Source organism: Melanotaenia boesemani, chromosome 10, assembly GCF_017639745.1.
Source record: "Melanotaenia boesemani isolate fMelBoe1 chromosome 10, fMelBoe1.pri, whole genome shotgun sequence".
NCBI classification, from domain to species: domain Eukaryota; kingdom Metazoa; phylum Chordata; class Actinopteri; order Atheriniformes; family Melanotaeniidae; genus Melanotaenia; species Melanotaenia boesemani.
This window is the reverse complement of record NC_055691.1, coordinates 25,491,643-25,518,655: the sequence shown is the minus strand read 5'-3', so window position 1 is coordinate 25,518,655 and position 27,013 is coordinate 25,491,643. Positions and strand designations below refer to the sequence as shown.

The window sequence follows — 27,013 nt, the reverse complement described above, 5'->3', positions numbered from 1 at the left end:
TGTGCAGCATAGGCTTATAATATGTGCATGACAGAACTTTATTGTCCTTGAGACAATGCCCTTGAATGCCAGTTCACAAATCTTTGCATCAGTCTAAGCAGCTTTTTGATATAATCTCCTTCTATATCAGCTATTGTCAAAGAGTGGGATTAACTTTTCAAGTTGTAGCTGTTCTCTTTATGCACAGAGAGCAGGTGTATCAAGGTTGCTTAAACACAAAATATGTTGAAACTAGGGATTGGTTTTTAATTACTTTTATCCAAACTTAAGCTTTTAATTCTAAAGTGGTATTAAACAAAACAATAAATACAACAATGGGAAATCACTTAATTGCATTTATTTCTACACTACTAAAATCTAAAATGAACAGTCAGATTTTTTTTTTTTAAATCATGTTGGATATTATTTTTTCTGCACTGCATAACCTTTGGTCACTCTGCATTTGACATGTCTGCTTGAGTCCAAGTGGCTACAGAGAATTGTTTATCAAGTTCTAACTAACTAAGCTGTGTTATGTTCAGTTCAGCATTTCCACTGGTCCCCCCCAAGTCAGATGAGGAAGAAGGATTGAGGTGTCAGCACTATGGCTGCTTGGGATTGCCCCGCCTTGCCATCTGCTGCCATTACTGTAATCCACACAATGAGCACATCATTTGTTTCAGTCCATATGAAAGTCATGCCAGCTCAACAGGTGAATAACATCAGTGTTAATTCAAGATCGATGTCGCTTCTGACCAAAGAATAAAAAAGGTTATTTATCGGTTTTACCTATTTTTCTATCAATATAAGCCTCAGTACTTCTAGTAGGGAAAAAGAAAAACATTCAAATAAACTGAGACCAATTAATTTATTTAACTCCTAAATCATTTTGTCACATTACTTTCCATTCACTTTAATTTTTTATTTTTGCTCATTGCGAAACAGCGAAAGAAGACGCAATAAATACTTCATAACTCAGCCACACACAATTTAAATGTAAGAGCAAAATCCATCCATCCATCCAGCTGTCCATCCATCCATCCTATTATACAAGCTTATTCCAAAAGTAGGGTTGCATGGGGCTGGAGCCTATACCAGCAGCTAATAGGCCTGGGGCAGGATACAACCTGGACAGGTTGCTAATCCATCACAGGGCCAACAGAGAGACAGACTAATAGTAACATCATAAAACTGAATTTTAAAGCAGTGCGAGAATCTGCAAGTACATCCGAACTTGTCAACCCCTGATTGGTCTCTAGAGGGAGACAGATATCATTTGACTGTCTAAAGCAAATAGAGGAAAAGAACAAAGTTGATTAGAGCTTAGTAAAACCACATGAGTCAGAGATACTGTGTGAAAGACTGGGCGGTATTTGAATATTTTAAATATAAACACAACACCACATGGTTTACACCCCAATATGATTTTATTTTATTACATTTCAGTGTTTGCTACAGGATACAGCATTCAGTTGTTATCATTTTAACATTGCATTACATTCCAATATTAATATTATTCAATATTCAAAATGTTAAAAATAAAGTAAAATCTAGTTTCAAAAAAGAGTTCATTTTTAAAAAAAAAGAATTTTATATATATGTGTGTTTGTGTGTGTATGTGTAAGTCCCTGAGAAAGTATTTAAGTATCTACATACTTTACCAGAAAGTGGAAAAACAAAATATTAAATCATTTTTATATTTTAAATGTACCCCCCTTTCCCCCCAACCTCCTAACCATGACTGAACCCATAAACTTAATTAGGTTAAAAAACAAACTCTGTATGTCAAATCACCTTCAAACACCTTGGTACTCATGTTTGCAGTGTCCAACATTTAGAGGTTCGGCTTGGATTCCGCGCCTAAAGAAGTGAAACAGAAGCATAACTATGTATTCTAGGCCAGTAAGAAGCACATTAAGGGCCAAAAAAGTAAAGTACCTAAGGAGCTTGCACCGAAAGTCCAGCAGTCGTGGAGAGGCTCTTTCCACACTGGAAGTTTGTTTCCCATCACTCCACAGTCTCTCTGCAGCTGCACTTGCTCTTGGCCTGTGGTTTTGAGTGTAATAATTTGTACAGTTTATGACACTGTTGCTGCACAGACTTGATTTGGTCTACTAAAGTCAGCATTTCAGATGTCTTAATGTTTTACCAGAGTCGCGGGGAGAGATTGGTGGCATCTACATATTCTCCCCACATGCACACTTCACCTCCTAACACCAGCCTCTTCTGTTCCTCTGTACCTGGGAAGGAATGAAAAAAGGCTTTGCTTATGAGTTAAATCCTTCATATTTACCTTTGAGAAACTCAGATAGCAATACTTGTGCGTTACACATACCACATGACTGGAGTGTATTATATATATATATATATATATATATATATATATATTATTCCTTTTTATTTGTCTGCTTTGTTTTGTATTTGCCTCCACTGAAGTGACAAGCCTAAAAAAGGAACTACAGCTGATGAATAGTTTGAAAGTTAAGTGCTTAAAAGTTAAACAAAATCCAGCAAAGACTGCTAAAGACAAAGCTTCAGCAGAAATAGTCTTCATGGAAGAGTGGCTGTCAAGAAGTCATTTCTTTTCTTTCTTAAAGAAATAACATAAAAGTTTGCCTAATTGGTTAGACAGTGTTGAAGAACAAAGGTGCTCATACTCAATACTGATACAAACTTATTAGAATAGTAGAAACTCTGTTTTTGCCTTAGATACTGTATTTCCATTCGTTATTGCTCATGTTTTAATACATTTTTTTAAAACATTCTTGTACCTATTTCCTGTTTTCTTGGCAACATTTAAATAAATGAAGGGTGACTCAAGACTTTTATACAGTGTTGGATAGCACAATTCCTAGGAAGGCATGTGTTACCTTTAATGCATTATCACAACAGTGTACAACAAACCATGGCCCACAATATATATATTTTTCTGACCTGTAAAGGCAAGGGGCCATACATTGTAGTAGCGGGCCCAGTTGTGTGTAGGTCCTGGTTGGTCCAGATACCATGGAGCAGCCAGAATTACCCTGAGCCCTGCTTTAACCACCCTGCGTACTTCACACAGGTAACAGCCCTGTTTCCATACCTCCACCACTGATAGAGAACTGCGCTGCAACACAAAGGTAAAGACCATTAGACTCACATGAAAAGGATGAGTGATGCATTGGCTTCATTTTATTAAACAGCACACAGTTTTCAACTATTAGTCAGCTGGTTCACACCACTAAACCCGCTATTTTTAAAATTGAGCTTAAAGCATCTAATTTTCCTCTATAAAAATGTAAAAAAAAAGCAAGATTTTTAAGTGTTGTAAAAAAAATCATGGCTTTATTGTTTATTTGATTTGAAATGCATCTTTCAATTAATGCAAATAGTTGGACTTGGTCTAAATAATTTCCCAAATAAATAAAAAAACAGTTATATTTTTGGTAGTCTACTGCAAAAGGCATTAGACATCCTATCTGTACAAGGAACAGATTGTGATGGGGCAATAAAAAAAATAAGATAAAGTCATGCACTTGCAGAAAAAAAATCTGATCATAGTCTATAAACTCATATATACAGTTTGCTCCTCACAAGCACAGAACTAAGTTGTTTATAACTCTGTATATGATAAGTGTTATTTGATGGGATGCACTTACTGGTTTATGATTGTCAAAAACATCCTGCCAAATGACAGATGTCTTGTTAAGAGCTGATGTGATGTTCACAATTCTGGAGAATAAAAAAAAAAAAAAGCCTTAGCCACTAGATGGCAGTTCTGTTCAGCAACTGACAGCCTGGAAACATTTTCAGTGTTTCGGTGGTCAATAACAGATCAATGGTCATGTTATTTTATTTTGTTTTGTTTTATATATATATATATTAATCTGTCTGTATTTATATTTCCCACAACTTTTTACATTGTGTGATCTCATTCACAGCATACTTCTCAATGTAGAACGCTTCCAGCTTACGGAAGTCTACTCCAAATCCCATCTTCTGCATGAATGTGCGGACATATGGGTTAGATCTCCTGCAAAAACAAGCAGTAGGAATTAGTTACATACATGTGTTATTTTGGTTAGATATTATGTAGCTTTTTTGTCATCTTTTTCTTTCTTTCTTTTATTTTTAACATTTACTACCCTACCAGCAGGAAAAGTCAACCTCATCCCCTCCTAAGTGGATATAGGAGTCAGGAAACACAGATGACACTTCCTTAAACAGTGACGTCATGAACCAGTAAGTGGAGGGTAATGCTGGATTAACAGGGCCAAAAGTGCCTGAAGGAGTACCCCCTCTGTAGCAAGGAGTCAACAGATTTGATTGCCCTGAGGGGGAAAAAAAGAAAAAGAAAATTGGGATTCTTCACACTTTTGTAAAGTTTGTGTATCACACTTGATGCAGCCAAATGAAGTACTGGTACATGAGTTTCAATGTCCTTCATAGATTTCCACATTTTGTTTCAGACTCACAAAATCTTAGTTTTTGTTTTTTCTTTTAATATTATTATTATTATTATTATTATGGGAGCTTTTTGTTTCATTTTTGCTTATTTATGAAAAAATTAAAGACTGAAATACCCCACTTATATATTAGGTGTGTGATGCTCATAAATTATATCAGTTTCATCCTCTGTCAGCTGGCCTTGACTGCAACTACGCCTGTGCTTAACTGAACTCAGTGAACAAAATTATAAAGATACACAGATGTCTATAAAACATCTCAGAGTTTACGGTGTGGCATAAAGACATTAAGTCAAGGGAACTGTCAGCAGACCTGAGAGACAGGATTGCATTGAAGCATATATTCTGGGAAGGATTAAAATGACTTTCAACAATATATGGAGTGATCAACAGTACAAAAGCTTCCATCATTCAACCTTCGAAGAAGTTTGGAATCACCCACAGATTTCCTGAATCTGGCTGCAGTCAAACTGAGAAGGTACTTTGGTTAGTCAACGGGTCTATGGTCATTTTGAATGAGATCCATAGTTCATTTATGGAGATGTGTCGACTTTACAGGATGGCATCATTGATAGGTAAAATATTCAACCAATCAGGCCTTTAAGACAGTGACCAGGCAGAAGCTATCCCTCAGTGAAAGGCACATACCAGCAAACTGGTGATTTATCCAAAGGCACCTTAATGTTGGTTTGACGGAAGAAGACAAATTGTCTGATGTGATGGCATGACTGAACCATCTGGCCAAAATTTATAATGCAATCTTTAAAGTCAAATAAGTTGATGGCAGCATTCTTCCAGGCAGATGCTTTACATTGACAAGGGCTGGGATAGAGGAAAAGATCATTGCAGAAAAAGACAGTGATCAGGAATGAGCTCCAAAAAAAAAAAAAAAAAAAAAAAAACCGGAGTGGTTTTAGGAAAGCTCTGTGGAAGTCCTGGAGTGTCTCAGAAGAGACATGATAACATGTACTCTGCACTAACACTCTCCATTCAACATGATTCAGCTTGAATTATCCATCAAAAAGAATAGTAACTTCCAAAGAAAGGGTGTGTCAAGTGTGTGTGATCATTCAAAGAAAACTTGTCATTACTGTCAGAACTGTTTAAAACAAGTATGAAAAGAAGGGTCTGAGTATTTGTTTTCCTATGTTTTTAATTTTATTTTAAACTGTTGAAGCTATCTCAGCATATGTCTGTAACAAAATGAGGAAAACTTGAAAGGGTGTGAAAATTTTCTGCGGGCACTTTAAAAGTATTCCAGATAAGAAGTGAGTCAAACACGAGTACATGTCATCTGGCAGCTCATATTCTTGGCAATTACGTTTGGCAGAAAAAAGACTTACTGGATCAAACAATACATGAAGTCCAACTTTTTATGCTGAAGATCAACATGCTAAAATCTAGAGTAGCCTGCTTGTTTTAAATGTTCCTCACTTGGTCTGTAAATTTTACCTTTTCCCCAGGATTTTGTGTGGCCTGGTGAATCAAATTCCGGAAGGACCCTTATTCCTCGCATCCTGGCATATGAGATCACCCTTCTCACATCTGACTGTGTGTAGATGTGAGTCATCGGATGGAAAGCCCCCTGAATCAGAGCCAGAAGTCTATGGTTAGGGTGGAGGCTACTTTCTAGCACTTGTGAATCAACAAGCTGGATCAAATCTAGGATATAAAGATCTAGACCGTTAAATAACAAAACACAAGATCAGTTATTTTAATTTATTTTTCAACATCTTTCCTCATCTACATACCTTACAGGAAAGGTCTGGAAAGGTGCGACTTTGGTAAGGAAAGGAGGGGTCATCAACAATGTGCCAATGAAACACATTGAACTTACTGTAGGCCATTGCATCCTAACAACAAACATATATGTAAATGACAGTGATAATGAATAAGCTCAGTCACTTAGTAGCCTCAAGTTTAGATTATGTTATCTAATAATTACCAGAGTTTTTAAAATAGCCTGCACTGGTAAATAGTGCCGTGAAGTGTCCAGTAAAATCCCCCTGTACCGAAAGCGAGGGAAGTCTTTAATGTCAGTCTTATTCACAAAATACTGAAAGAAAAGACAAATAACAGGAAAAGAATTAACCAAACATTGTAACTAGATGTGAGTGAATATTAGATGTAATCACTTCAGAGATCTTGTGAGTATAAGTATTTGGTCTTACTGAGCCCATATCATCTTGATACACCAACTGACTGAATGTTTCCAGACCTGTGCTTAATTAGAAGATATAACCATCAACCACTTAGATATACATGCATGAAAGAAAAATACTTAGAGCAGCTTCTTAAATTACAAAAAAAAAAAAAAAAGTGCTTTGCTAACATTAACTGGTTATGTTTGTTTCTCTCTTATACTTTATATGTTCCTCAAGTATGTATTACAGTGTCATGGTGCTATAATCACCTCTTAGAGCCCCCCACACAGTCTCTGCATTCAGATACGCTTGTCCTGCAGAGACACTCAAATTGTCTGGAACACAAACAGGAGCAAGTTAGTTAATCCATTGTTAGAGCTGCTGCCAGTGTCACACTTTTTATTTAATGGCAGTGGTTCCCAACCTGTTATCCGGAAGACCCCCTTCATGCGACTGTCAAAAAACTGTGGACCCCCACCTACCCCATGTTAAAACCATGCTAGGTTTTATCTCTCAGACATGTCTCATTAATAAAATGGTGCAAAGTCAGTGTTTTTGAGCTTCCAAAACATTGATTCCATGTGAATGAAACACCCAAATGATTAAAAAAAAAAAAAAAAGCTCAAGCTAATACACAGCCTTAAATCATAGTGGCTCTGAAAAGTCAAAGCCCCAGGGACCCCTGTGCTTTTTGGGGGACCAGTTTGGGGGCCATGGACCCAAGGTTGGGAACCCCTGTTCTATGGTAGTCTTTGTGCTTATACTTACATCTCTCAGATGAGACTTCATTTGGATAACTCTCGCAATCGTGACTGTCAACACCGATTTCAACAGTAAATGGTTTATCCTCACTGAATCGCAGTTTATCATTTCCTGTTGATTATAAGTTTAATTATTACTACAACTGTTTGACTTATAAAAGTGTGAAAAAAATCTGTCTGTGTGCCTTTATCCGGATGAAGTTAGCAACAAATAAATTATGGTATTTTTTGACAGCATAATAATGAAGCTGTGCTTGTATGGTCCATTGTCACTGAGTGTTTCAGAGCTGGTATGCTGGCTGACTGGTAAACTGCTGTCTCTACAAAGCCTATTGATCTACATTAAAAGGCAACATAACAAATAGAGCATTCAACAAACAACACTACTGAACATTATGTTCTAAATCTCTGTAAATTTATTAATTTTAAACAGGTGAAATGGCCACAATAGAGTCAAAAATATTTTTCACATACATTGTGTTTACATTTACATTGTGTTTTACGTAGTTTAGACATCAGTATAAATATGACCAATTTGACAAGTGTAACTTTACATCGGTTTGAAATCTTTCTCTTGTTTGTTCACACTGTGAAATACATCATACTGCATCACCTACCAGAAGTGTAGTCTGGAAAAATAAGAGAAAAGTATCTCTTGAATGCAGCATCGAGGACAGAACAGCCCTCCTGTGCGGCTGATTCTCTCCGGTAACCAAAGTAGAAAGCCCGGGGGTTCAGTGTGTATCTCTCTGTTGAGGAAATTAAAGTTTGTGGCAATGGCCACACTCCCTCCACTGTGTGTACTCCAACCTCGACAATAATCAATGATAGTAAAATATAATTTATACAAGTGTGCCGACTGGAATTTACTAAGCACATGACTCCCAAATTAACCTATTCACGATTCTGTCAACTGAGACTGTCAGGTACCTAGGACCATGCAGTCATGTGACTAGGGCAAAAGGCTTTGTTTTGTTTAACAATAGAACTTCTACAACAACAACTAGGAGTATTATGAAAACTACTACTACTAACCGTAGTGATAATAGTAAAAATAATAAAAAACCATTATTATACTGTGTCTTAATAATAATAATAACAATAATAGATAAATAAATAGAATACAATGTAAATCTTTACCTTAAACATACGTAAAACAAACTAACTAATCAACTTACTAAACTACTAATTTGCTAATTTACCTAAAGCATTGACTAAAATACTAAATGATGACTTATTGGAAGTTCAATGCTTAAACTAGGTTATGTCAGAGCTGTGTTTTTTTTTTTTGTTTGTTTGGTTGTTTGTTTTTTGTTTGTTTTTTTTTTTTTTTCATTTTTAACAAGAGAAAGTATTTTTGAGATAGCAACAAATTCTTATTGGTAGCATTATTATTATTATTATTATTATTATTATTATTATTATTATTATTATTATTATTATTATTATTATTATTGTTGTTGTTGTTGTTGTTGTTGAATCTTTAAATGTGGTTGAAACTATTTGCTAAAATCAAACTTTGTTGTTTAAGCCCATCTTGTTCAGTCTAACTGACGTAAGGCCGGCGTCAGTTGGTGACGCTGCATCTCTTTGTTGGCTTAGCAGCGGCGACGTTTTGTTGTTATTTTCGCCGCAGCTGAAAAACAGGCTCGGATAATTTTGGTTTTCGCAAGCAACATCTCACACTTTAGACCTTTAGGTTTGCTTGTCACAGACAGGTAACCGCCCTAGGAATGGACTCAGACGAGGGTTATAACTATGAATACGACGACGAAGACGAATGTAGCGAGGACAGCGGCGAAGAGGAGCCCGAGGACGACACCCTGGACATCGGAGATGTGGAATTGGTCGATCCCGTGGTGGCCGGTGGAGAGCGAGACGAGAGCGGCGAGACTGGTGTAGGTGGCCATGGGCCTGGCGAGGAAGAGGAAGAGGACTATCGCTTTGAAGTTTTGACTGCGGAACAGATCCTCCAGCATATGGTGGAGTGTATTAGGGAGGTCAACGAGGTCATCCAGGTAGGTATTTTGGAGTCCCAGCTTCAGGAAAGACCGGGGTTTGGAATTGTGTGAAGCTACAACGGGCCATGAACGTTAGCTTAACTGCTAGTCTTGTAGCAGTAGTTAACTTGCTGGAAGGTGACAGCTTCACGAAATTTCTTAACTGTAAAAATAATTCAGTTTTATTATGGCGTTCTTATAGTGCGTAGAGATTAAAATAAAGACACAGACAGCGTTAAATATGCACAGGAAAAAGAATAATGTCTTTAAGATCTTTGGTCCAGGAAGTAGTCTAATCCCTGTTGAGAAGTTGGCAGCAACGTTTGCTAAGCTAATGTTAGCTAAGTTGCTACTTTGCTACCTGAAACCGTTAGCAAAACTAGCATAATCCAGGAAACCCATACCGTCTTTAGTATCAGAGTTGGTCAACGTAAAATGCCAATTCAAACAAGACGACAATTGAAGTGCGCTTAACTGTCATTTGTAACCTGGCTTCCCTAAATTTAGTAAAGTTAGTGTATTGTCATTCTTATTTCTGACGTCGGACTAAAGGCTTGGCCATTGAGTTAGCTAGCAAGTTGTGTGTTGGGTTAGTTATATTAATTAAAACGTTCTTTTCGTCGTGACATCCAGTAAAGTTGGACTAATAATTGGCAAATTTTATGATTTTGTTCCAGCGAAAGATTACATTTCTGTAACACTGCGGAGATATTCCTTTTAACCTAATGTTAACTTGGGCCTCCATTTCGTCACGGATGTTCAGTTGGGCTCAGATTAAAATGGAAAGTGGTCTTGGTAGAACCGCCACCATTCAGTTTTGTGCGATAAAGCTCCGCACTTTTTTTTTTTTTTTTTTTTTTTTAAATCATCTTCTTAACATTCAGTTTCAAATAAGTCAAGTAAGCAATAAAATAATGTATGCAAAATACTAGTTCTGTTATACAAAACAACTGCATTTGAAGTTTTTGCTTCCGCAGAAGCAAATGAGTCATATATTTCCTTTGTAATAAAATTTGCCTATAGCAACTTTAATTTAGAGGGGTTTGCAGTACTGAGAATTCTCAGTATGGAAAAAAGAAATGTCAATTTGGAATGGGTTTGTGTGGGGATATTATAGAAAAGCAAAATACTGATAAATTTGGTTAATTTTCTGGCTTTTAATTACAGCCATCTTCTCTGTCTAAATGGTTTCTGTAGGGCAGACAAAAATAGGAGTGTGCTGTGACACTGGACTTTTTTTTCTCATCTTTATATATTTTGTAAACTGGAAATGGTAAACTTAAAAATAAAAAATGCTAAAAGTTTGCATAAACATGATCCATAAACATACTAAGACATTTGTAAAATATGTTTTTGCCCCAATTATGTAGTTGAAAGTAGGTCATATGTGATGGACATTTCTCAGTTTAATGCTAAACAGTTACATAATACGACCAACCACAGCCATTAAATGTGAATAACATTAACATTAAACATTTCCAAAATATTACCAACAAAACCTTATATTATTAACTCTTTAAGAATTTTATTAACCCTTATTTATGTTCCTCTTGTCATTTATACCCTGGTAATTACAGCAGAACTTCTAGGATAGTTGTCATTGCCTCTAGATTCAGAGCAGGAGGACTGTCTCATTGCTTCTTTAGACAAGATGGTGCAGTTCTACTGCCATTTATATATACACATATATATATATAGCTATATATATATATATATATATATATATATATACACATGTTTTTCTTATTACCTTTTTTTTACCTGAATTTTTTAAAATTGAAAATCTGACTGGGTGCTTTTACTTTAACTGCCGCAACTTTTGCAGTCTTCGTGTTAGCGGTCAGGAAACACGCAGACCAATTGCATGTGAGTATAACCATCCCACGTGATGCCCTCAGCCAATCAGTGTGTGAGGCTCCCTGTACGGCAGTAAACTGCTAGCTAGATCAAACAAAGCAGGGATAAAGATGACTTTGCCGGAGAAAGGCAGCAGAATTGATAAATCTGCCTGTTGTTAGCGACTTTGGGCTGGTTTTTCTGTTAAGTCTCTTTCAAATATCGTCAGTTTTTGGGTTTTTCTACTTGTTTTTTTCTGAGTGTAGTTTCTTATTTGGGCTGGTCCTGCTCCTGTTATGAAGTCCCTCTGATTCTCTCACAGCTGTCCACAATATCGAATATTATGTTAGAAGAATCCTGGCTATAAGAGGGGGGATCTAGGTCACAACTTCTGATAGCCATCAGAGTGTGTACCTGCAGTATAATGAACTCAGACTTAAATACAAGTTTTCAAGACACCCCCCTCCCCCGAAGGGTAACAGATCCGGGTAACAGATTTGGTCTAACACCAGCATTCCCCTACCCACAAGCACATTCAACTTCACTTCACTTGGCAGAGCAACAATGACCATGCCCGCAAATAAATAGATGTATATTATATATATGTAAAATATATATATAATAAAGAGTAGAAAAGAGTAGTGTATTGGAGAGCCCATCGTGCAGCCCCTCAAAAAACCTTATCAGTGAGGTACAGATCAGTTTCACTGTCATATCAACATGAGGAGAAAGTTTTTATTTGTTGTAGGTCTTACCCCAGGTCTTTTTGAGATGAGTCATGTTATGTCTTATTTTGATTAAAATTTTAAAGTTCAATTTATTCAATGTTTTCATTGTACATACAGACCCAGACCTTGGCTCCAAAAGTTTTTCTCTAACTGAACCTATTTAAATTTTAGTTGAATACCCCTGCCTTACACACCACATTATTACACCCAATATCACTTGACACATCTCTGAACATTGTGTTTTATTGATAATGGTTTCATAAATTTTTAAAGTGATCACAACTAGGTGCAATGGCTGGAGTGCAGTCACTGACTTTTGTATTAACAGTTTTACGAGACAATTTCCTTATCTAACGGGGCACAATCTGAAATCACCCAAACTGTGGGATGATATTGCTGCACCATAATGTAGTCTAGCTGTTGTTGCATAGTCTTTCCTATGTCATAAAAATGTAGAGGGATTATGGTACGTAGGGCTGAGCAATATGGCAAAAAATATTAAAATATAATTTTCTGTATTGATCAAACTCTATCTTTATCACGGTATAGAGTTTGGTAATCCTATCTATTTCAAACGTATACTACTAATGACCACGAGGTTCATCATGTCTTTTGCAATGAAATATGAAATTATTGTTGTAATCCTTAGCTTTGAATACTTTTCATTGTGGCCGAAAATAATGCGATGATGATTTTTCTATCTGATGCTTGCATTGGTGAGACTTTTCCATTGGTTCAGCTTTCCAAGCTTCCTGCATAATTGAATTGAATTTCCCTTTGGGATTAATAAAGTATTTTTCATTCATTTCATTCATTCATTCATTCATAGTTGATGGGCTGAAACCTTTTCGGATGATTAAACAAATTCGGTGTGTTTGACGTTTTCGCATTTACCAAGCAATTTGCAAGTTTGCACATTGTATTAATCTGCTTTTCTTCTTTTTTTATTATTAACAAACTACTCCCATATTACTGATGTACTTGGAAATTTTTGTCAACCACTTTAACAGTTCATGAAGATAACATGAGTTTAGTTTTAGCCACACCCCCACTTTCTCTTCGGGTACTCTCCTACTTTTCCGCAAAGTGTCCTTCCTAAGCCCACTGGCTGCCCCCCACCACCCCACTCATTTTTGGGTGGTTTTCTTAATAGGTAGCAACTAGCTTAAAAATGCATTACTCCCAGATAGTGGACTGGAATGTGCCAAGGGATATACAGGTGGCTTACATGCATCAGCTGAAAATGCCTCACTGAAATCAACACAAATTTAATTGTTTGTATTAGTCAGCCCTAGTTGTACTGCATTTTACTATGCTATTAACAAAATTTATCAGCAATTTACCGAGGGTTTTCAAAGTCTTAGACTATAAGGCTTCTCTAAGGAAAAAGTTTTGGCTGTGGTTGAAAGTGTTAATACATTTATCATGGAAATGAAGGTATTTTCCAAATATGGTTTTTAAAAAAGTTTTTGAATTTCTTGTTGATTGAAAGTCTCTAAATTGTGTCAGAAAGAACTGAAGCACCTTTGGTATTTTGAGAATCCATCAATAATGGTTATATTGTGCTTGACTTTAACATTTTAACCACAATAAAAGAAGGTAAATAAAGAAAATAAAATGTGGTAACTGTTGACATTACATATTTGCAATTCTGTCAAACAGGGTCATTGTAGGTCTTTTAAATTTATCTTTCTGGGAGAAGGCTTAAGTCATATTCGAGATTTTGTTCTACAAGATAAATTTATACTTGTATAAAGTGTTTTATGGTAAACAGTGAAAATGAACAATAATTGAATTGACTTAGTATATGACCAACCATTTCTTTTTCTTCTAGAATCCTGCAACAATAACACGCATCCTTCTCAGCCATTTCAATTGGGACAAAGAAAAGCTTATGGAAAGGTAATAATTGTTAAATTACATTGATAATTTGCTACTTTTAGGTGAACTGCCTGTTAACAAATAGCAGGTGACATTTCAGAAAGAGCAAATGCGCACACGCACTTTTAATACTGTTGTTTCTTTTTATCCATATAGATATTTTGATGGTAATCTGGACAAGCTTTTTTCTGAGTGTCATGTCATCAATCCAAGTAAGAAGCCTCGAACCCGTCCTCCAATCAACACTAGATCATCTGCACAGGATATGCCATGTCAGATCTGCTACCTAAATTTCCCCAACTCAGTGAGTTACAAGGTTACAACAGCACATGCGTACAAGATGAACGTTCAGTTAGTTAGATAATTTTGTTGAAAAATTTTAGACACAAAAAGCATGCCTCAACTTAATAGCACAGTGAATTTTTAAGGCACTTGAGTAATGCTGTCCCAACAAAAGGGACAGATGTGTTTACTGTAACGTTTTTCAAAAGTTTATCACACTATCCAGGTTTTTTTAAGTATTCAAATAAAAAGATGAAAGAAAACTCATTAGATTTATTTAAATGATGGGCTTCTGTTATCAAACTTTGTTTTTTAGCTGTTAGGACATAAAAACACAAAAAACAAAACCTAGACTGTTTTGAGCAAGAGTACATACACTATACTGCCAAAAGTATTGGCTCACCTGCTTTGACTTGTATGAGCTTAATAGACATCCCATTCTTAATCAAATGAGTTCAATATGACGTTGGCCCACCATTTGCAGCTATAACAGCTTCAACTCTTCTGGGAAGGCTTTCCACAAAGTTTAGGGGTGTATTTATAGGATTTTTTGACCATTCCTCCAGAAGCGCTTTTGTGAGGTCAGACACTGATGTTGGACGAGAACCTCTGCTCTAAGTCATCCCAAAGTGTTATGTCGGGTTGAGATCAGGACTCTGTGTCGGCCAATTAAGTTCATCCACACCAAACTTGCTCATCCATGTCTGTATGGACCTTGCTGTGTGCACTGGTGCACATTCATGTTGGAACAGGAAAGGGCCATTCCCAAACTGTTCCCACAAAGTTGGAAGCATGAAATTGTTCAAAATCTCTTGGTAAGCTGAAGCACTCAGAGTTTCTTTCACTGGAACTAAGGGGTCAAGTCAAGCCCCTGAAAAACACCCCAAATTATAATCCCCCCCTCCATCAAACTTTACACTTGGCACAATGCAGACAAGCACTGTTCTTCTAGCAACCACCATACCCTGACTCCTTTATCAGATCGCTAGATGGTGAAGCGTGATTCGTAACTCCAGAGAATGCCTCTCCATTGATCCAGAGTCCGGTGGCGGTGTTCTCTACACCACTGCATCCGATGCTTTGCATTGCTTTTGGTAATGTATGGCTTGGATGCAGCTGCTTGGCCGTAGAAACTCAATTCATGAAGCGCTTTTCGCTGTTTTTGAGCTGATCTGAAGACCACATGAAGTTTGGAGGTCTGTAGCAAGCAGCTCTGCAGAAAGACTTTTGCACACAATGCGCCTCAACATCCACCGACCCTGCTCAGTCATTTTACGGGGCCTGCCACTTCATGGCTGAGTTGCTGTCATTCCCAGTCGCTTCCACTTTGTTATGATAGCAGAGACAGTTGGAATATTTAGTAGTGACGAAATTTCACGACTGGACTTCTTGCACAGGTGGCATCCTATCACAGTACCACGCTGGAATTCACTGAGCTCCTGAGAACAACCCATGCCTTCCCAAATGTTTTTAGAAACAGTCTGCATGTCTCAGTGCTTGGTTTTTATGTACATGTGGCCATGGAAGTGATTGGAACACCTGGTTTCAGTTATTTAGATGGGTGAGTGAACACTTTTGGCAATATAGTGTGTTTAGAATAGTTACATTTTTTGTGTCTTATTTCACATTACAGTAATGTGTCTTTCTTGCAGTTCTTTACAGGCCTGGAGTGTGGACACAAATTTTGCATGCAGTGTTGGGGAGATTACTTGACCACCAAAATCATAGAGGAAGGAATGGGCCAGGTACCTACTAAGATTTATTTAGAATACAATTCACTTATCAATGTCATGCTGATTTCAGACAGTGAGTGGCAACATTTGTGTTCTCCATTGTTGCTAGGGGTGTTGAATTTAATTTTCTACAATGCATCGCAATGCAGACAAGGAAGATTCTGATACAGTTTGATACAGCAACAAAAATGATCAGTTATAATTAATATAATATATATATTCTGCCTTTTGCATGTGTGTGATATGATCTAGCCTGCTGCAACAGCTCAGCACTTAACAGTATCCCAAGGACGATCCAAGTCTGAATTTGTTTACTTAGGAAAACTGTAAAACTAAGTAAACATACAGAAAATACATCAATATCTCACTGGAAATACATGGTCTTAATGAAACCACGTAACATTACACATCAAAATGTATGAAAACTGATAAGTTAGTGTAATATCTATGGAAAACACCATTGGCAATCTAGCAGCTAGCATACACGAATAAACTAAAGCAAACAGATTAAAACAACTTTGTCCATCAGCAAATGTTTACCTCAACCATATTCTGTGTTCAATTACAAACTTAGAAGCAAATGTTTTCTGGCCATAAAGGAGAACATGAAAAACATCTTAATTTCCACATTCTGTCTGAACTGACTACAGAAAGATTTAAGCCTGGTACACGCATAAGGATTTTTTTTTTTATCTTATGAGATTTTTTTTATCTGGTCGAGGTCTCACACGTAAAGATAAAAAATTAGGCATTTAACAGTTTTGATCGTAATGTGTGTGGTGTGCTCAGATAATCTCATCACAGGACAACACACACGTAACGATGCTGTCCCGCAACGGATCTACAATCTAGTCCTCAGAGCCGGACATCTCACGTGACCAAACGTGATTTAACAAAAACGTAGAAAAACCATAGCAGCAGCCAGCAAAAAACAAAGAAGAAGAAACATAGTAACAACTGAAAAACACAACACACAGCATGGAAGGGGATATATAGGACGAGGGAATGATGGTGGTCTTGGAACTATTGTTAACAGAAAAAGCCAAAACTAAAAAAAATAACAGACTGGAGACAGTGAAACAGCCTGCTCACTCTGATTGGCTACATTCCGGCCCATGTCACCATCCACACAGTCACAATTCGCGAGTCGTCGGCTTTCCTCAGAAATTGGGTTGTAAATATTGAACATGTTCAATATTTCCGATTGTCGGCTACAACCCGTTTTGGAGCTAATTATGCTCATAACACACCTCAGACTAAATGATAATTGTACAGAAATTCTTTTTAAAAGTCAGGATAATCGGGCGTTTGCCGTACGTGGTCGGGAAGAGGCAAAATCGGGACCAAAACAGCCCAAAAATCCTTATGTGTGTACCAGTGTATCCAGTCTTATCAGTGGATAACATTAAGGTGCTGCCTACTATCAAACTAGTCTTCTTGCAGCAGGTGGACTCCTGTTGTAAATAGCAGAAATTTCTTGTTGGAACCTCTGGAATATGGAGACATTTCGAATGTCAGTGGTCCTGAAACATCATAGTCATAAGTGCTTTAAAATTGTACTAATGCTTCAAATGATCTCAACTTGATTGTTTTTTGGAAAAAGTGACAACCCTAAGAGAAATCGTCAGCAATATCTCATGATTTATTGTACAAGTTTTACTGACTAGTGTCATAAACCTTTTTATTCTTATGCTTGGTAACCGTTCAGTGAAATTTATTCATTGATGTTTTGTTTTAGGGATAAAAAGGTGAGATGGTCAGAAAAGTCAATACATCGGTTCTGATGGTTACCACAAGTAAGAAAATAAGCTGTGGAGATGAATTAGGAGGAAAAAAAAGTCTGTAAGGGTAACGGAAACCGTCTTTCTGCTTTCCACTTCCACAAGCTAAAACCAGTTCAGGTAGCACTGGGGGCCACTCACAGTCTGAAAGCACACTTTGTGTATTAATATCTAACTAATTTGTCTTCTTTGTTGTCTTCTCAGACCATTTCTTGTCCTGCCCATAGTTGTGACATTTTGGTTGATGACAACACAGTCATGTGAGTATCTGCCATGTAGTTGTTTTATGTTGTTTCAAATTGTTCAGCAGTAATTGGCATATTACTGATTTTTTTTTATGTAATATTGTAGAATTATTATTTTCCTTTCTGTGGGGGATTAACAAATTATCTCTGTTATTTAACTGAAGCTGTTTCTCAAAACCTTTTTTAACACATCCAATGCAATATTCTCTAAAATAATTTCTCTGAAAATATTCATGTTTTGCACCAGCTTTTAAGTGTAATTGTATTAACCTATTGAAATGAACAACTGATAAATTGCTAGTCAGTATAGCTTTGATGCACATATGCTTTCCTCTAATAAGATATTTTAACGTTGAAACGATTTTCATAATATTGAATCTGTGTGCCTCTACAGCACTTTTAAAACATCACAATTAAAATGCAATTTTATGGCAAAGTTTGAGGTTCATTTCTCTATGGTTGAAAAAAAAAAAAAAAAAAAGAACGAGGAATTGCCACAAATTCAATACTCTTTTTATGCATTAATGGGTCAGAAAATATTTGACATTTTTCTTTGGCTTAGATGTAATTGGACAAACTAGAACTATAAACAAAATATTTTCTGAATAATTTATCCAAAATTCTACCCAGGCAGTAACTTTGGTCATCTCTTGAACTCATGGCCAAACTACATAATGCTATCATCCTCCACTATGTTGTTTCTTTACCACAGCTCTCTTTAGTTGTTGCTTGTTTGTGGGTCTTTCTGTTTTTAGTTTGTTTTCAACATGTTAAATTTGTCCCCATTCAATTGAGACCAAGTAAATGATTTTACAATTGGAAAATACTTAATTTCTTTATCTTTAAAAACTTATCTTGCTTTGATTATTGGAATTGCTATGAAGCATGGGCTGTCATGAGCCTTAAACACATTCTCACTCTTCTGGTACTAGTGTATCTTATTAAATTTATACTTTTTAACAACTTTTAAGATGTTTCTGTCTTGTGTTTTTTTTCTGTTTAAAATTCTAAATGGTTTATACCTTGAGAACCGTCCTCATTAGTAAATTTAAAATCCTTTCTTTATAGCTGACTTGTATAGTGCTGGATGTAGAGGGATTTTATTTATTTTTAGTTCCATAACGACAGCCATCCAATGATCCTTCAGTCTTCATCTTTTGTTGTGAACCTCACCTGTGTTTTCTGTTGTGATGCATTCTTAATGTCACCTCAATCTTTTTTGTTGGATTTGCCTTGTTTTTCTAGTGTAAAGATGACCTGATTCATTTGACCAAACTCTGGCCTATCACAGCAATTGCTTATGCATCACTTGGACTCAATTCCCATTTACAAGGTTAAAGGAATGACAAAAAGGAAGCTTATGCCTGTCTAGTTACTTTTGATTAAATACAGCTCAGAATGCTTTAAACCCCTTGGCATTATATAAGTGTAGCTTCCATGTTTTGGTAAATGGTTCATTTAAAAAACATGTACCCACTTTCAAATATATATGGACATAATTTTTTCTTTTCTTGGTTTTTCAAAGTCAACTTTTTTGTTATGAAGCCTAACAATTTATTTTAATTTTCCCATAGGCGCCTCATCACAGACTCAAAAGTGAAGTTAAAGTACCAGCATTTAATAACGAATAGTTTTGTAGAGGTAAGCCCTGAGAATTTATTTTCTTCTCACGTGTTTTGAAACTAAAAATAAAGCCCCGATTTACCAAATTTAAAGGTTGTCCTGTGTTGTGGAGTCCTTTTGAAAAGTTGAGACAGTTAGTTTATATATAAAGGGCATGAGATTATAACGAAAAATTCTCTCTCTCATTACTTGAAGTGCAATCGACTATTAAAGTGGTGTCCTGCACCAGACTGCCATCATGTTGTGAAAGTCCAGTACCCAGACGCCAAGCCAGTGAGGTGCAAGTGTGGCCGTCAGTTCTGGTAAGACGGCTTGTTTAGATTTTTTTAAATTAAGTTTATATTATTTGAATTTACATTGATGTAGGTCCTGTTGTTTCAGCTTCAACTGTGGAGAGAATTGGCACGATCCTGTGAAGTGTAAGGTACGCCAAATGGAAGAAACTGTTGTTTTAAACACATAGACTTGTCTTACAGCCTCCTGAATAAAATGGTTTTAGGGTTGACAGTTGTCATTTGCACAAATCTTATTTATTCTAATTTTAATGCATTTGTAGTGGCTGAGAAAATGGATTAAAAAATGTGATGATGACAGTGAAACTTCCAACTGGATTGCAGCAAATACCAAGGTATGGAATCAATATTTTACATCTAGTTAGGATTTGTTTGGCCGGGAAATAATATATTCATGTGCACATTTTAATAATTCCTTAAAACATGGACATAAAATTGTACTGTAGACTCATGGAGATCCTAAATTTATTCAGTGATTTACAAATAAACTATTTGTGATTAATGTGCATACATTTCTACAACCTTTAACATAAACCTTCATAACTTCTTCTCTGAACGACATTTTAACCAGTCCGAGTCAACTTTTATTCATTATTGGTAGCCTCATCATCATCATTTCTTGTGAGTGTGTGTAAAACACTGTGTTTTGGTGAGTTGGATATAAGAACATGTTTTCTTTTCCATTACAGGAGTGTCCAAAATGCCATGTGACCATTGAGAAAGATGGTGGCTGCAATCACATGGTTTGTAGGAACCAGAACTGCAAAGCTGAGTTCTGTTGGGTCTGTCTGGGACCATGGGAACCTCATGGCTCTGCCTGGTAAGAAAAGGTGGCATATTTGTCATATGTATATGATGTCTTAGTTCTGGCTTGATGTCTTCGTGTCCCCCTGAAGTATTTCATAATGTAATAAGGGATTGTTTGATCATGTCTGCTGCTTAACATAGTTGCCTTTTATGTTGATTTTCATGACAAAAATATATAAATCTAAACATATATGTGAATTCGACCATAGCTACCATGGTGATTCTTCCTTTCTCTCATGTTTTTTTTAGTAATAGTGGCTCTTAAGTGAAGCCACAGCCAGTGTTTTTGTAAAGCTTCGGGTAAAACAGAAGTATCACAACTACCACCTCATACTTCATGTCATATACTACCCACTCTTGTGTGTATTGACTAATCCGGCGACCGTTTTGTGTATTATGCCATCTTGTGTCGCTGCCATTAATGAGGTGGCAAGTCCTAATTACCTCATACCTGCCGACATGGACAGCGGCATGGATATCTGGACTAACAATGTTAGACAGTGGTCAACAGTTATTGATAAGGGTATCTTATCAGGAGTTTTTCTGTTTTTCATATTAGTTAGACATCAGTGTAAACTATGAAATATTTGACAAACTGCTTTTAATAACTAGCAATTCACACTTGAATATAAAATGCAAATCTTGTTGTAATAAGTTACCAAAACTTGGTAAATAAATAGTTTTTAATTTTTGCAAAAGGTATTAATTTTCTATTTTGTCATATTTGGCAAAGTTTTATTGTAACTATTTTAGGCTGCAGAACACCACTGTCTGCGAATTGTTTCTGTTACTGAATGGTCACAATGGTGCCCTGATGAGAGCAAATAACATGACATTCAACAATATCTCCAAAATTAGCCATTTACTCATAGCAACACCACAGTCTCTTAGTCTGTTACAGTTAACTAGCATGACAAACGTTACCTACCCGTTGTGTCATGTTAAGCTGGGCGGCAACATGGATACGTATAATTTACAGTTAATCGACAAATGATCACCCAAATTTACTGTGTTATTGTTGGGAATAACATCCAGTGTTTCCTCTGCCATGATGGCATGTCATTTTTTCCCCTGCTGTGTGTCCGCTGTTCCACCATCATGGACAAACGGTGTCAACCACTGCCCCCTCCATGTCACAGAGAAAGACAGACAGCAACAATTTTCATGAAGTAAAATGGCTGTGATCTACTTATTTATTTGACATTGTTAAGAAAATAGTCTTGATTCTCATCTGTTCTGCTCTGACATGCACAGAAATGCCACCTCAGCAATACCGGAGGGTCTACTTCTGGTGTTTGCCCAAATTGATCTATAGTCAGCATCTCTGGTTTATCACACTTCTTTCCATCTCTGTCATAAGCATGCTTAAGGAAAGCTGAAAATAAAACTCAAAGTAATTGAGATGGTATTGCTTCGACAAATTGATTAAATGCTTAATTTTGCATGTCCTAAACACAATAGATTTTAGTGAATTTCACTGAAATTTCTGAGACATGAGCTAGAACTACATAACTTAAAAAAAAGATGGCTATAATGATAATGGATCCATGATTGGTGTGTGCCGTGGCATAGATGCACTGTCAGTTAGAGCAGCAATAGATGTAGACAGCTGCACCCAACAGTTTATGCAAGAGTAATATTCAAGCCAATAGTGTGTTTTAATACTGCAAACGTTTTTAATATAATGAACATTTCAGGTACAACTGCAATCGTTACAATGAGGATGATGCCAAGGCAGCCAGAGATGCTCAAGAGGTAATAGCTTACCTATTTTATCTTTGCATGCATGATCATTTTGATATATTACATATGGTATTGTTGTTTTCTCAGTTGTTTTGGTCAAGACAGCATTCTTCACTGGGCATCATTTAACTACATTTAAACACTTTGGACTTTATAAACACAGGCACGACAGCAGCTGCAAGTTTTGTTATTCTATTGAATTCCATAAAAGTTAAATGGTCATAACATGATTCTATGTTGCTCCCACACTACCTGTTGAAAGGAATTCAATAAATCAACACAGTTTGGTTAAAAAGAAATATCCATTTCAACTAATCGTGATAGTAATATTTAACACACTGTGTTCTGTAAATAAGTAAAATTGTTGATTGTTGCTCACTGAAGAATACTATATTTGCTGAAACACCCAAGGAATACAATCCAGAAATTTCAGTACATGTTGCTGATAACATAATACTCATAGAACTTAAAGATTTACAGTCTAAATGTATTTTCACACATGAACACTGGAAATTTCCTTGAGATTGGGTGGGCAGTTCAATCCAGACTATTCCTGCATACATGCACTTTAGAGCAGGAGGTTCTCTACTAGTGTTTGATTTTTTTATGCTGATTTTGTTAGTAAGTAACACGTTTGTGGACATATCTACAATTTCATACAGTGAGTGGAAAGCAATACTGAAGGTAACAGAAAAGGTATGAAACATCAGATCTTACCAGCATGTCCTTTTGCTCACTGTAAATATTTTGGGAAATTAATTACTACTTTCACAAGATATCTATGAGCTCTTAGAGATGTAAGGAACCAGTGCTGGGGAGAGGTCCCCTGCTTGGTCTCCTGTCAGTAGTGTTTGTATTAACAAAACTGCACATAAACAGTCGACGTATGTGAGAAGACGTAGCTTGTAGAACGGGGTTGTAAAATGCACTTTATACAATGGGGAAGCAAGGAAGACCGCTTTGATTTATTTTTTAAAACATGTCAGAAACAAAAGTCGTGGACACTGGTTTTCTCATGTACTGTCCCTTCACAACAGACATTTTCAGGGCTGTAGTGTATGTGGAGGGAACTGCTTAGTTACAGTAGATGTATTGTGCCTGAATTTAAACTAGTTCTATCTTGTGTGTGTAGCGCTCCAGGGCAGCCTTGCAGAGGTACCTGTTCTACTGCAACCGCTACATGAACCACATGCAGAGTCTGCGCTTTGAGCACAAGCTCTATGCTCAGGTTAAGCAAAAGATGGAGGAGATGCAGCAGCACAACATGTCCTGGATTGAGGTTCAGTTTCTAAAGAAGGCTGTAGATGTGCTGTGCCAGTGCCGCTCCACGCTCATGTTCACTTACGTCTTTGCCTTCTACCTCAAGAAGAACAACCAGTCCATTATTTTTGAGGTAAGGTAAAATGGCAATAATTGGTGTCAAGTGTCACAATATGAGGGTGCATGACATAAAAGGGCTGTAACTAAATTGTAATGAAATTGTCAACTAACACCAATTTTTGTCACAAGTCCAACACAACCTTTATAAATATTAACTTTATACAGTTAAGATTTTTTTAAGTGACCTTGTGCCTTAATAGCCCATTTCCATTTCCTCAGTGATGGTCCTGAGGTCCAAGATCAATTTTTAAGTATTGTTTATTGCTGTATTATAGTGTAGGGAACATGATCAGAGATTGATGGGATTTGCCTTTAAGTTTGTGCTATGACACTAATAAATTTGTTTTTCAAATTTGTGTTCCCTAGAACAACCAGGCAGACTTGGAAAATGCCACCGAGGTGCTGTCTGGTTACCTAGAGCGGGACATCTCCCAGGATTCCTTGCAGGACATCAAGCAGAAAGTGCAAGATAAGTACAGGTCAGTGGAAAAAAAATTGTAGCGCTGCCTGCTGTGGTTACGTTTACGCTTTCTTGGACTGTTAAAAAAGAAATGTCTTGTGTCTATAGATACTGTGAGAGCAGGCGAAGAGTGCTGCTACAGCACGTGCATGAAGGCTATGAGAAGGACCTGTGGGAGTACATTGAGGATTGAGGACACGTCCCAATGCAACGGACTATTGAGTATCTTGACAAACTAGAGCGCTGATGCAATTTAACAGGGCAGCACGGGCCTTCTGCCGCCTTTCCTTTGGCAAACCAACCACTTTTGCATCATTTTTTCCTGGATTTGTTTAACAAAAAATCTTCAAAGTAAATTATATTTAAATAAAATGTAGAGTAATAAAAAAGAAAGTGTACTACAGTATTGTTAGCAACAGAGTGGAGTCTTGAGAAAGCAGAAAAATTCATCTTAAACAAGTACATCCTTTTGGCCTGTATTGTAATCCTCCCCTAAACTATCTTTTCTTCAGTTTTTTTTTTTTTTGTTTTGTTTTGTTTTTTTTTTTTTTTGTTTGTTTTTTTGCTTGTAAATCTTTTTTGTTTTGAGTTTGACTTTTGTTTTTCCATTAGTGTGAAAAATGTTTTCAACACAGCTTTAATTGTTCTGACCATGTCTGCAGTATGTGGTGAGATCCTTGTCTGGATGGGTGAATATTGATTGGCTGATTGCAAAGGGGCAAAGACATTTCATGGAGGAAAAACATAAAAAGAACAAAATAGCAAATCTGTATTTTTCAATTTGTAAATAGTCCATATGCATGGAAGTTAAAGAGCAAGAGTGGCACGTGTTTGCATAATTTTGAAATATTTATTCTTTACCAATATTAAAGGTGGTGTTCTTTTGTCATTTAGGTTGAGTCTGTTGAGTCCTTCCATAAACTATGTTTTGGAAGTGTGGGGAATAAGGTATTCATCGTATCATCCTCATTCTCTTCAGATCAGTGCTGAAGTAACATTTTGTCAGTAACTCCAAATGGAGACTCGAACAATTTCTATTAGTCATCAAGCGATCAGATAAAGGACTTGGTAAATTACATGGTCAAAACAGAAACCAAGAGCAGGTCAAAGGTAAGGTAGAATGCACAGGCCACGTGTGTCTCTATGTTAACCTTTTGCCGAAACCCTCTTAGTTGCTAGAGGTGTTTAACATTTACTTATTAAGAGCCAAACTGAGTGACATTCACTCTTTTTTTTTTTTTTTTTTTTTTTTTTTTGTTGTTTTCTTTCCTTCCTGACATAGCTTGAGTTAGCCCTCTTGAAGCTCAGTTTTTGCACCTTGAGGATTGAACGAGTGTAATAGAATGTACTGACAGCACAGTGTTGTAGTGCTGCTAATTGGGCTTGATCATTGTCAAAGAGGGTTATACATTTGCATCACTTGCAGGGAATATTTGGATGGTGTGATACTGACGGTGGCCGCACCTATTGAAGAGATCTCTTGCCTTGCAGTGATTGAACATTGCTTTAAACCAGGCTGCACAGATAGGTTGTAGTGATCCTCAAGCAGAGGAATATAGGGCAAACTTCTAAAGGTTGTAGGGGTGTTTTGTAACGCTGTTATATTTCGTTTATAGGTTGAGGTTTCAACATTGAAATGTCGGTGCCCCTCCAGGTTTTGCATTGTTCTGTTGGGTGGTTGCTCTTGTTGTCAAGCTCTCTGCTTGTAAATACTCATTCATGTCTCAGCAATGTGGCAGTCTTCACAAGATTGACTGGAGGGGGGCATGATTATTACAGGCACTGATGCAAGTCCGAAAGATGACACCAATGTGTCAGCCATCATTAAAATACATCTTTTGCCCTAGTTTCAGATCTTTGGGGAATTTTCTCCCAAATGCTTCTTATGTGTTCCAACTTATTATTTTATCCTAGCAAATTATAAACTGTACTGTTTATTTGAATAAATGTCATGAGAAATCTCATTTTTGGGAGTACTGTGTGAATCATTAGAGTAGGTTTGGTCTCAAAACATTTTAGCCAAACATCCATGATCAGTTTCTGCGCTGTGTACTTTTGCAATGTAGTAAACTACAGACTTTGACAGAGCTGTCTTCCAGAAAATCATGGATTTTTTTTAACCCTTTAATAATTTTGAGTTTTGATCTAAAAGAAAAAAAATAGGATTTTTTTTTCTTCTTTTTTTTTTTTTAACTTGCAGATTGTATGATAAAGATAAGGTGGTTGTTTGTATCTTGTCTCTTGAATTAATTTTGCCTTGAGCCACAAACCAATGACACGGGATGAATGGATAAGAGATGGGCTCTTCTCTTAACGTTGTCTTGCAGTAACAGCAGCTACAGCTGTGATCAGGCTAATCTGCTCTCCAGGGCTCACTCTGTTTTCATTGTCTGCTAGTAGTTCATGACCATTTCAACTTTACGTTTGAAGTAACAGAAGCAGCTACTTACATTAAATTGAGACATCCAAAAACTTTTAATACTTTTCTACATATCTTTTCTTTATGCTATCAAAGGTGTTTTATTTCCTATTAGTGTAAAAATGTGGGGAAAAAATAGATGTCTGTTTTGGAGAAAATATTAAAGTGCAAAATGTTGCAAACATTGTTTCGCATGGGTGCTTGATTATGGACACATTTGTCTTGGTGGTATGCATTTTCTTATGACCACAATGTTTATGCATCTTTAAACTGTGTCCTTTCAAAATACCACTAAATAAAAGGTCACATGTAAGGTAAGATAAGGTAAACCCATCCTAGGAAATGATCCATCAGAACAGCACTGTCATTATACAAGAGGAAACATGCAGCTGTGCATTATTCCACCAGATGGGGACAAACGGGTTTTAACTTGACATCAAACATTGTTAGGTTCCATGATCACCCAAGTA

At 36.6% G+C, this 27,013-nt stretch overlaps 3 protein-coding genes across 3 annotated transcripts in view; 1 reads left to right on the top strand and 2 right to left on the bottom strand.

Annotated features, from left to right (window-relative positions):
- Positions 1–1,618: 1,618 nt before the first annotated feature.
- On the bottom strand, positions 1,619–8,151 carry hexa (hexosaminidase A (alpha polypeptide)). The gene is made up of 13 exons (XM_041997277.1): positions 7,950–8,151; positions 7,340–7,444; positions 6,841–6,906; positions 6,599–6,645; positions 6,373–6,483; positions 6,179–6,280; positions 5,880–6,012; positions 4,112–4,292; positions 3,908–3,994; positions 3,621–3,693; positions 2,914–3,088; positions 2,129–2,219; positions 1,619–2,025 (listed from the first exon to the last, which is right to left on the bottom strand). The coding sequence occupies exons 4-13, from the start codon at positions 6,605–6,607 to the stop codon at positions 1,776–1,778; spliced, it is 1,212 nt and encodes a 403-aa protein (XP_041853211.1). The 5' UTR covers positions 6,608–6,645; positions 6,841–6,906; positions 7,340–7,444; positions 7,950–8,151; the 3' UTR covers positions 1,619–1,775.
- Positions 8,152–8,903: 752 nt separating this feature from the next.
- arih1 (ariadne ubiquitin-conjugating enzyme E2 binding protein homolog 1 (Drosophila)) lies at positions 8,904–24,674 on the top strand. Its single transcript, XM_041997276.1, has 14 exons — positions 8,904–9,350; positions 13,731–13,798; positions 13,934–14,081; positions 15,712–15,804; positions 17,778–17,833; positions 19,393–19,459; positions 19,637–19,743; positions 19,823–19,865; positions 19,998–20,069; positions 20,424–20,554; positions 22,239–22,296; positions 23,417–23,677; positions 24,031–24,143; positions 24,233–24,674. The coding sequence occupies exons 1-14, from the start codon at positions 9,066–9,068 to the stop codon at positions 24,315–24,317; spliced, it is 1,587 nt and encodes a 528-aa protein (XP_041853210.1). The 5' UTR covers positions 8,904–9,065; the 3' UTR covers positions 24,318–24,674.
- Positions 16,142–27,013, bottom strand: part of c10h15orf39 (chromosome 10 C15orf39 homolog) — a 24,276-nt gene continuing 13,404 nt past the window's right edge. The window contains exons 4-5 of the transcript XR_006011870.1: positions 26,440–26,444; positions 16,142–16,155 (exon numbers count right to left, since the gene is read on the bottom strand). The gene's annotated coding sequence lies outside the window, so the exon portion shown is untranslated. The remainder of the gene's footprint in view (positions 16,156–26,439; positions 26,445–27,013) is intronic.

Bases quoted from the DNA above. Each gene is read 5' to 3' on its own strand.
- hexa (XM_041997277.1), bottom strand. The intron at 6,013-6,178 runs GTATGTAGATGA...GCTCTGATTCAG, and splicing joins TTCCAGACCTTTCCTGTAAG to GGGGCTTTCCATCCGATGAC. The intron at 2,220-2,913 runs GTCAGAAAAATA...ATTCCTTCCCAG, and splicing joins ATGGCCCCTTGCCTTTACAG to GTACAGAGGAACAGAAGAGG.
- arih1 (XM_041997276.1), top strand. From the start codon at position 9,066: ATGGACTCAGACGAGGGTTATAACTATGAATACGACGACGAAGACGAA. The intron at 17,834-19,392 runs GTGAGTATCTGC...ATTTTCCCATAG, and splicing joins GTTGATGACAACACAGTCAT to GCGCCTCATCACAGACTCAA. The intron at 19,744-19,822 runs GTAAGACGGCTT...CTGTTGTTTCAG, and splicing joins AAGTGTGGCCGTCAGTTCTG to CTTCAACTGTGGAGAGAATT.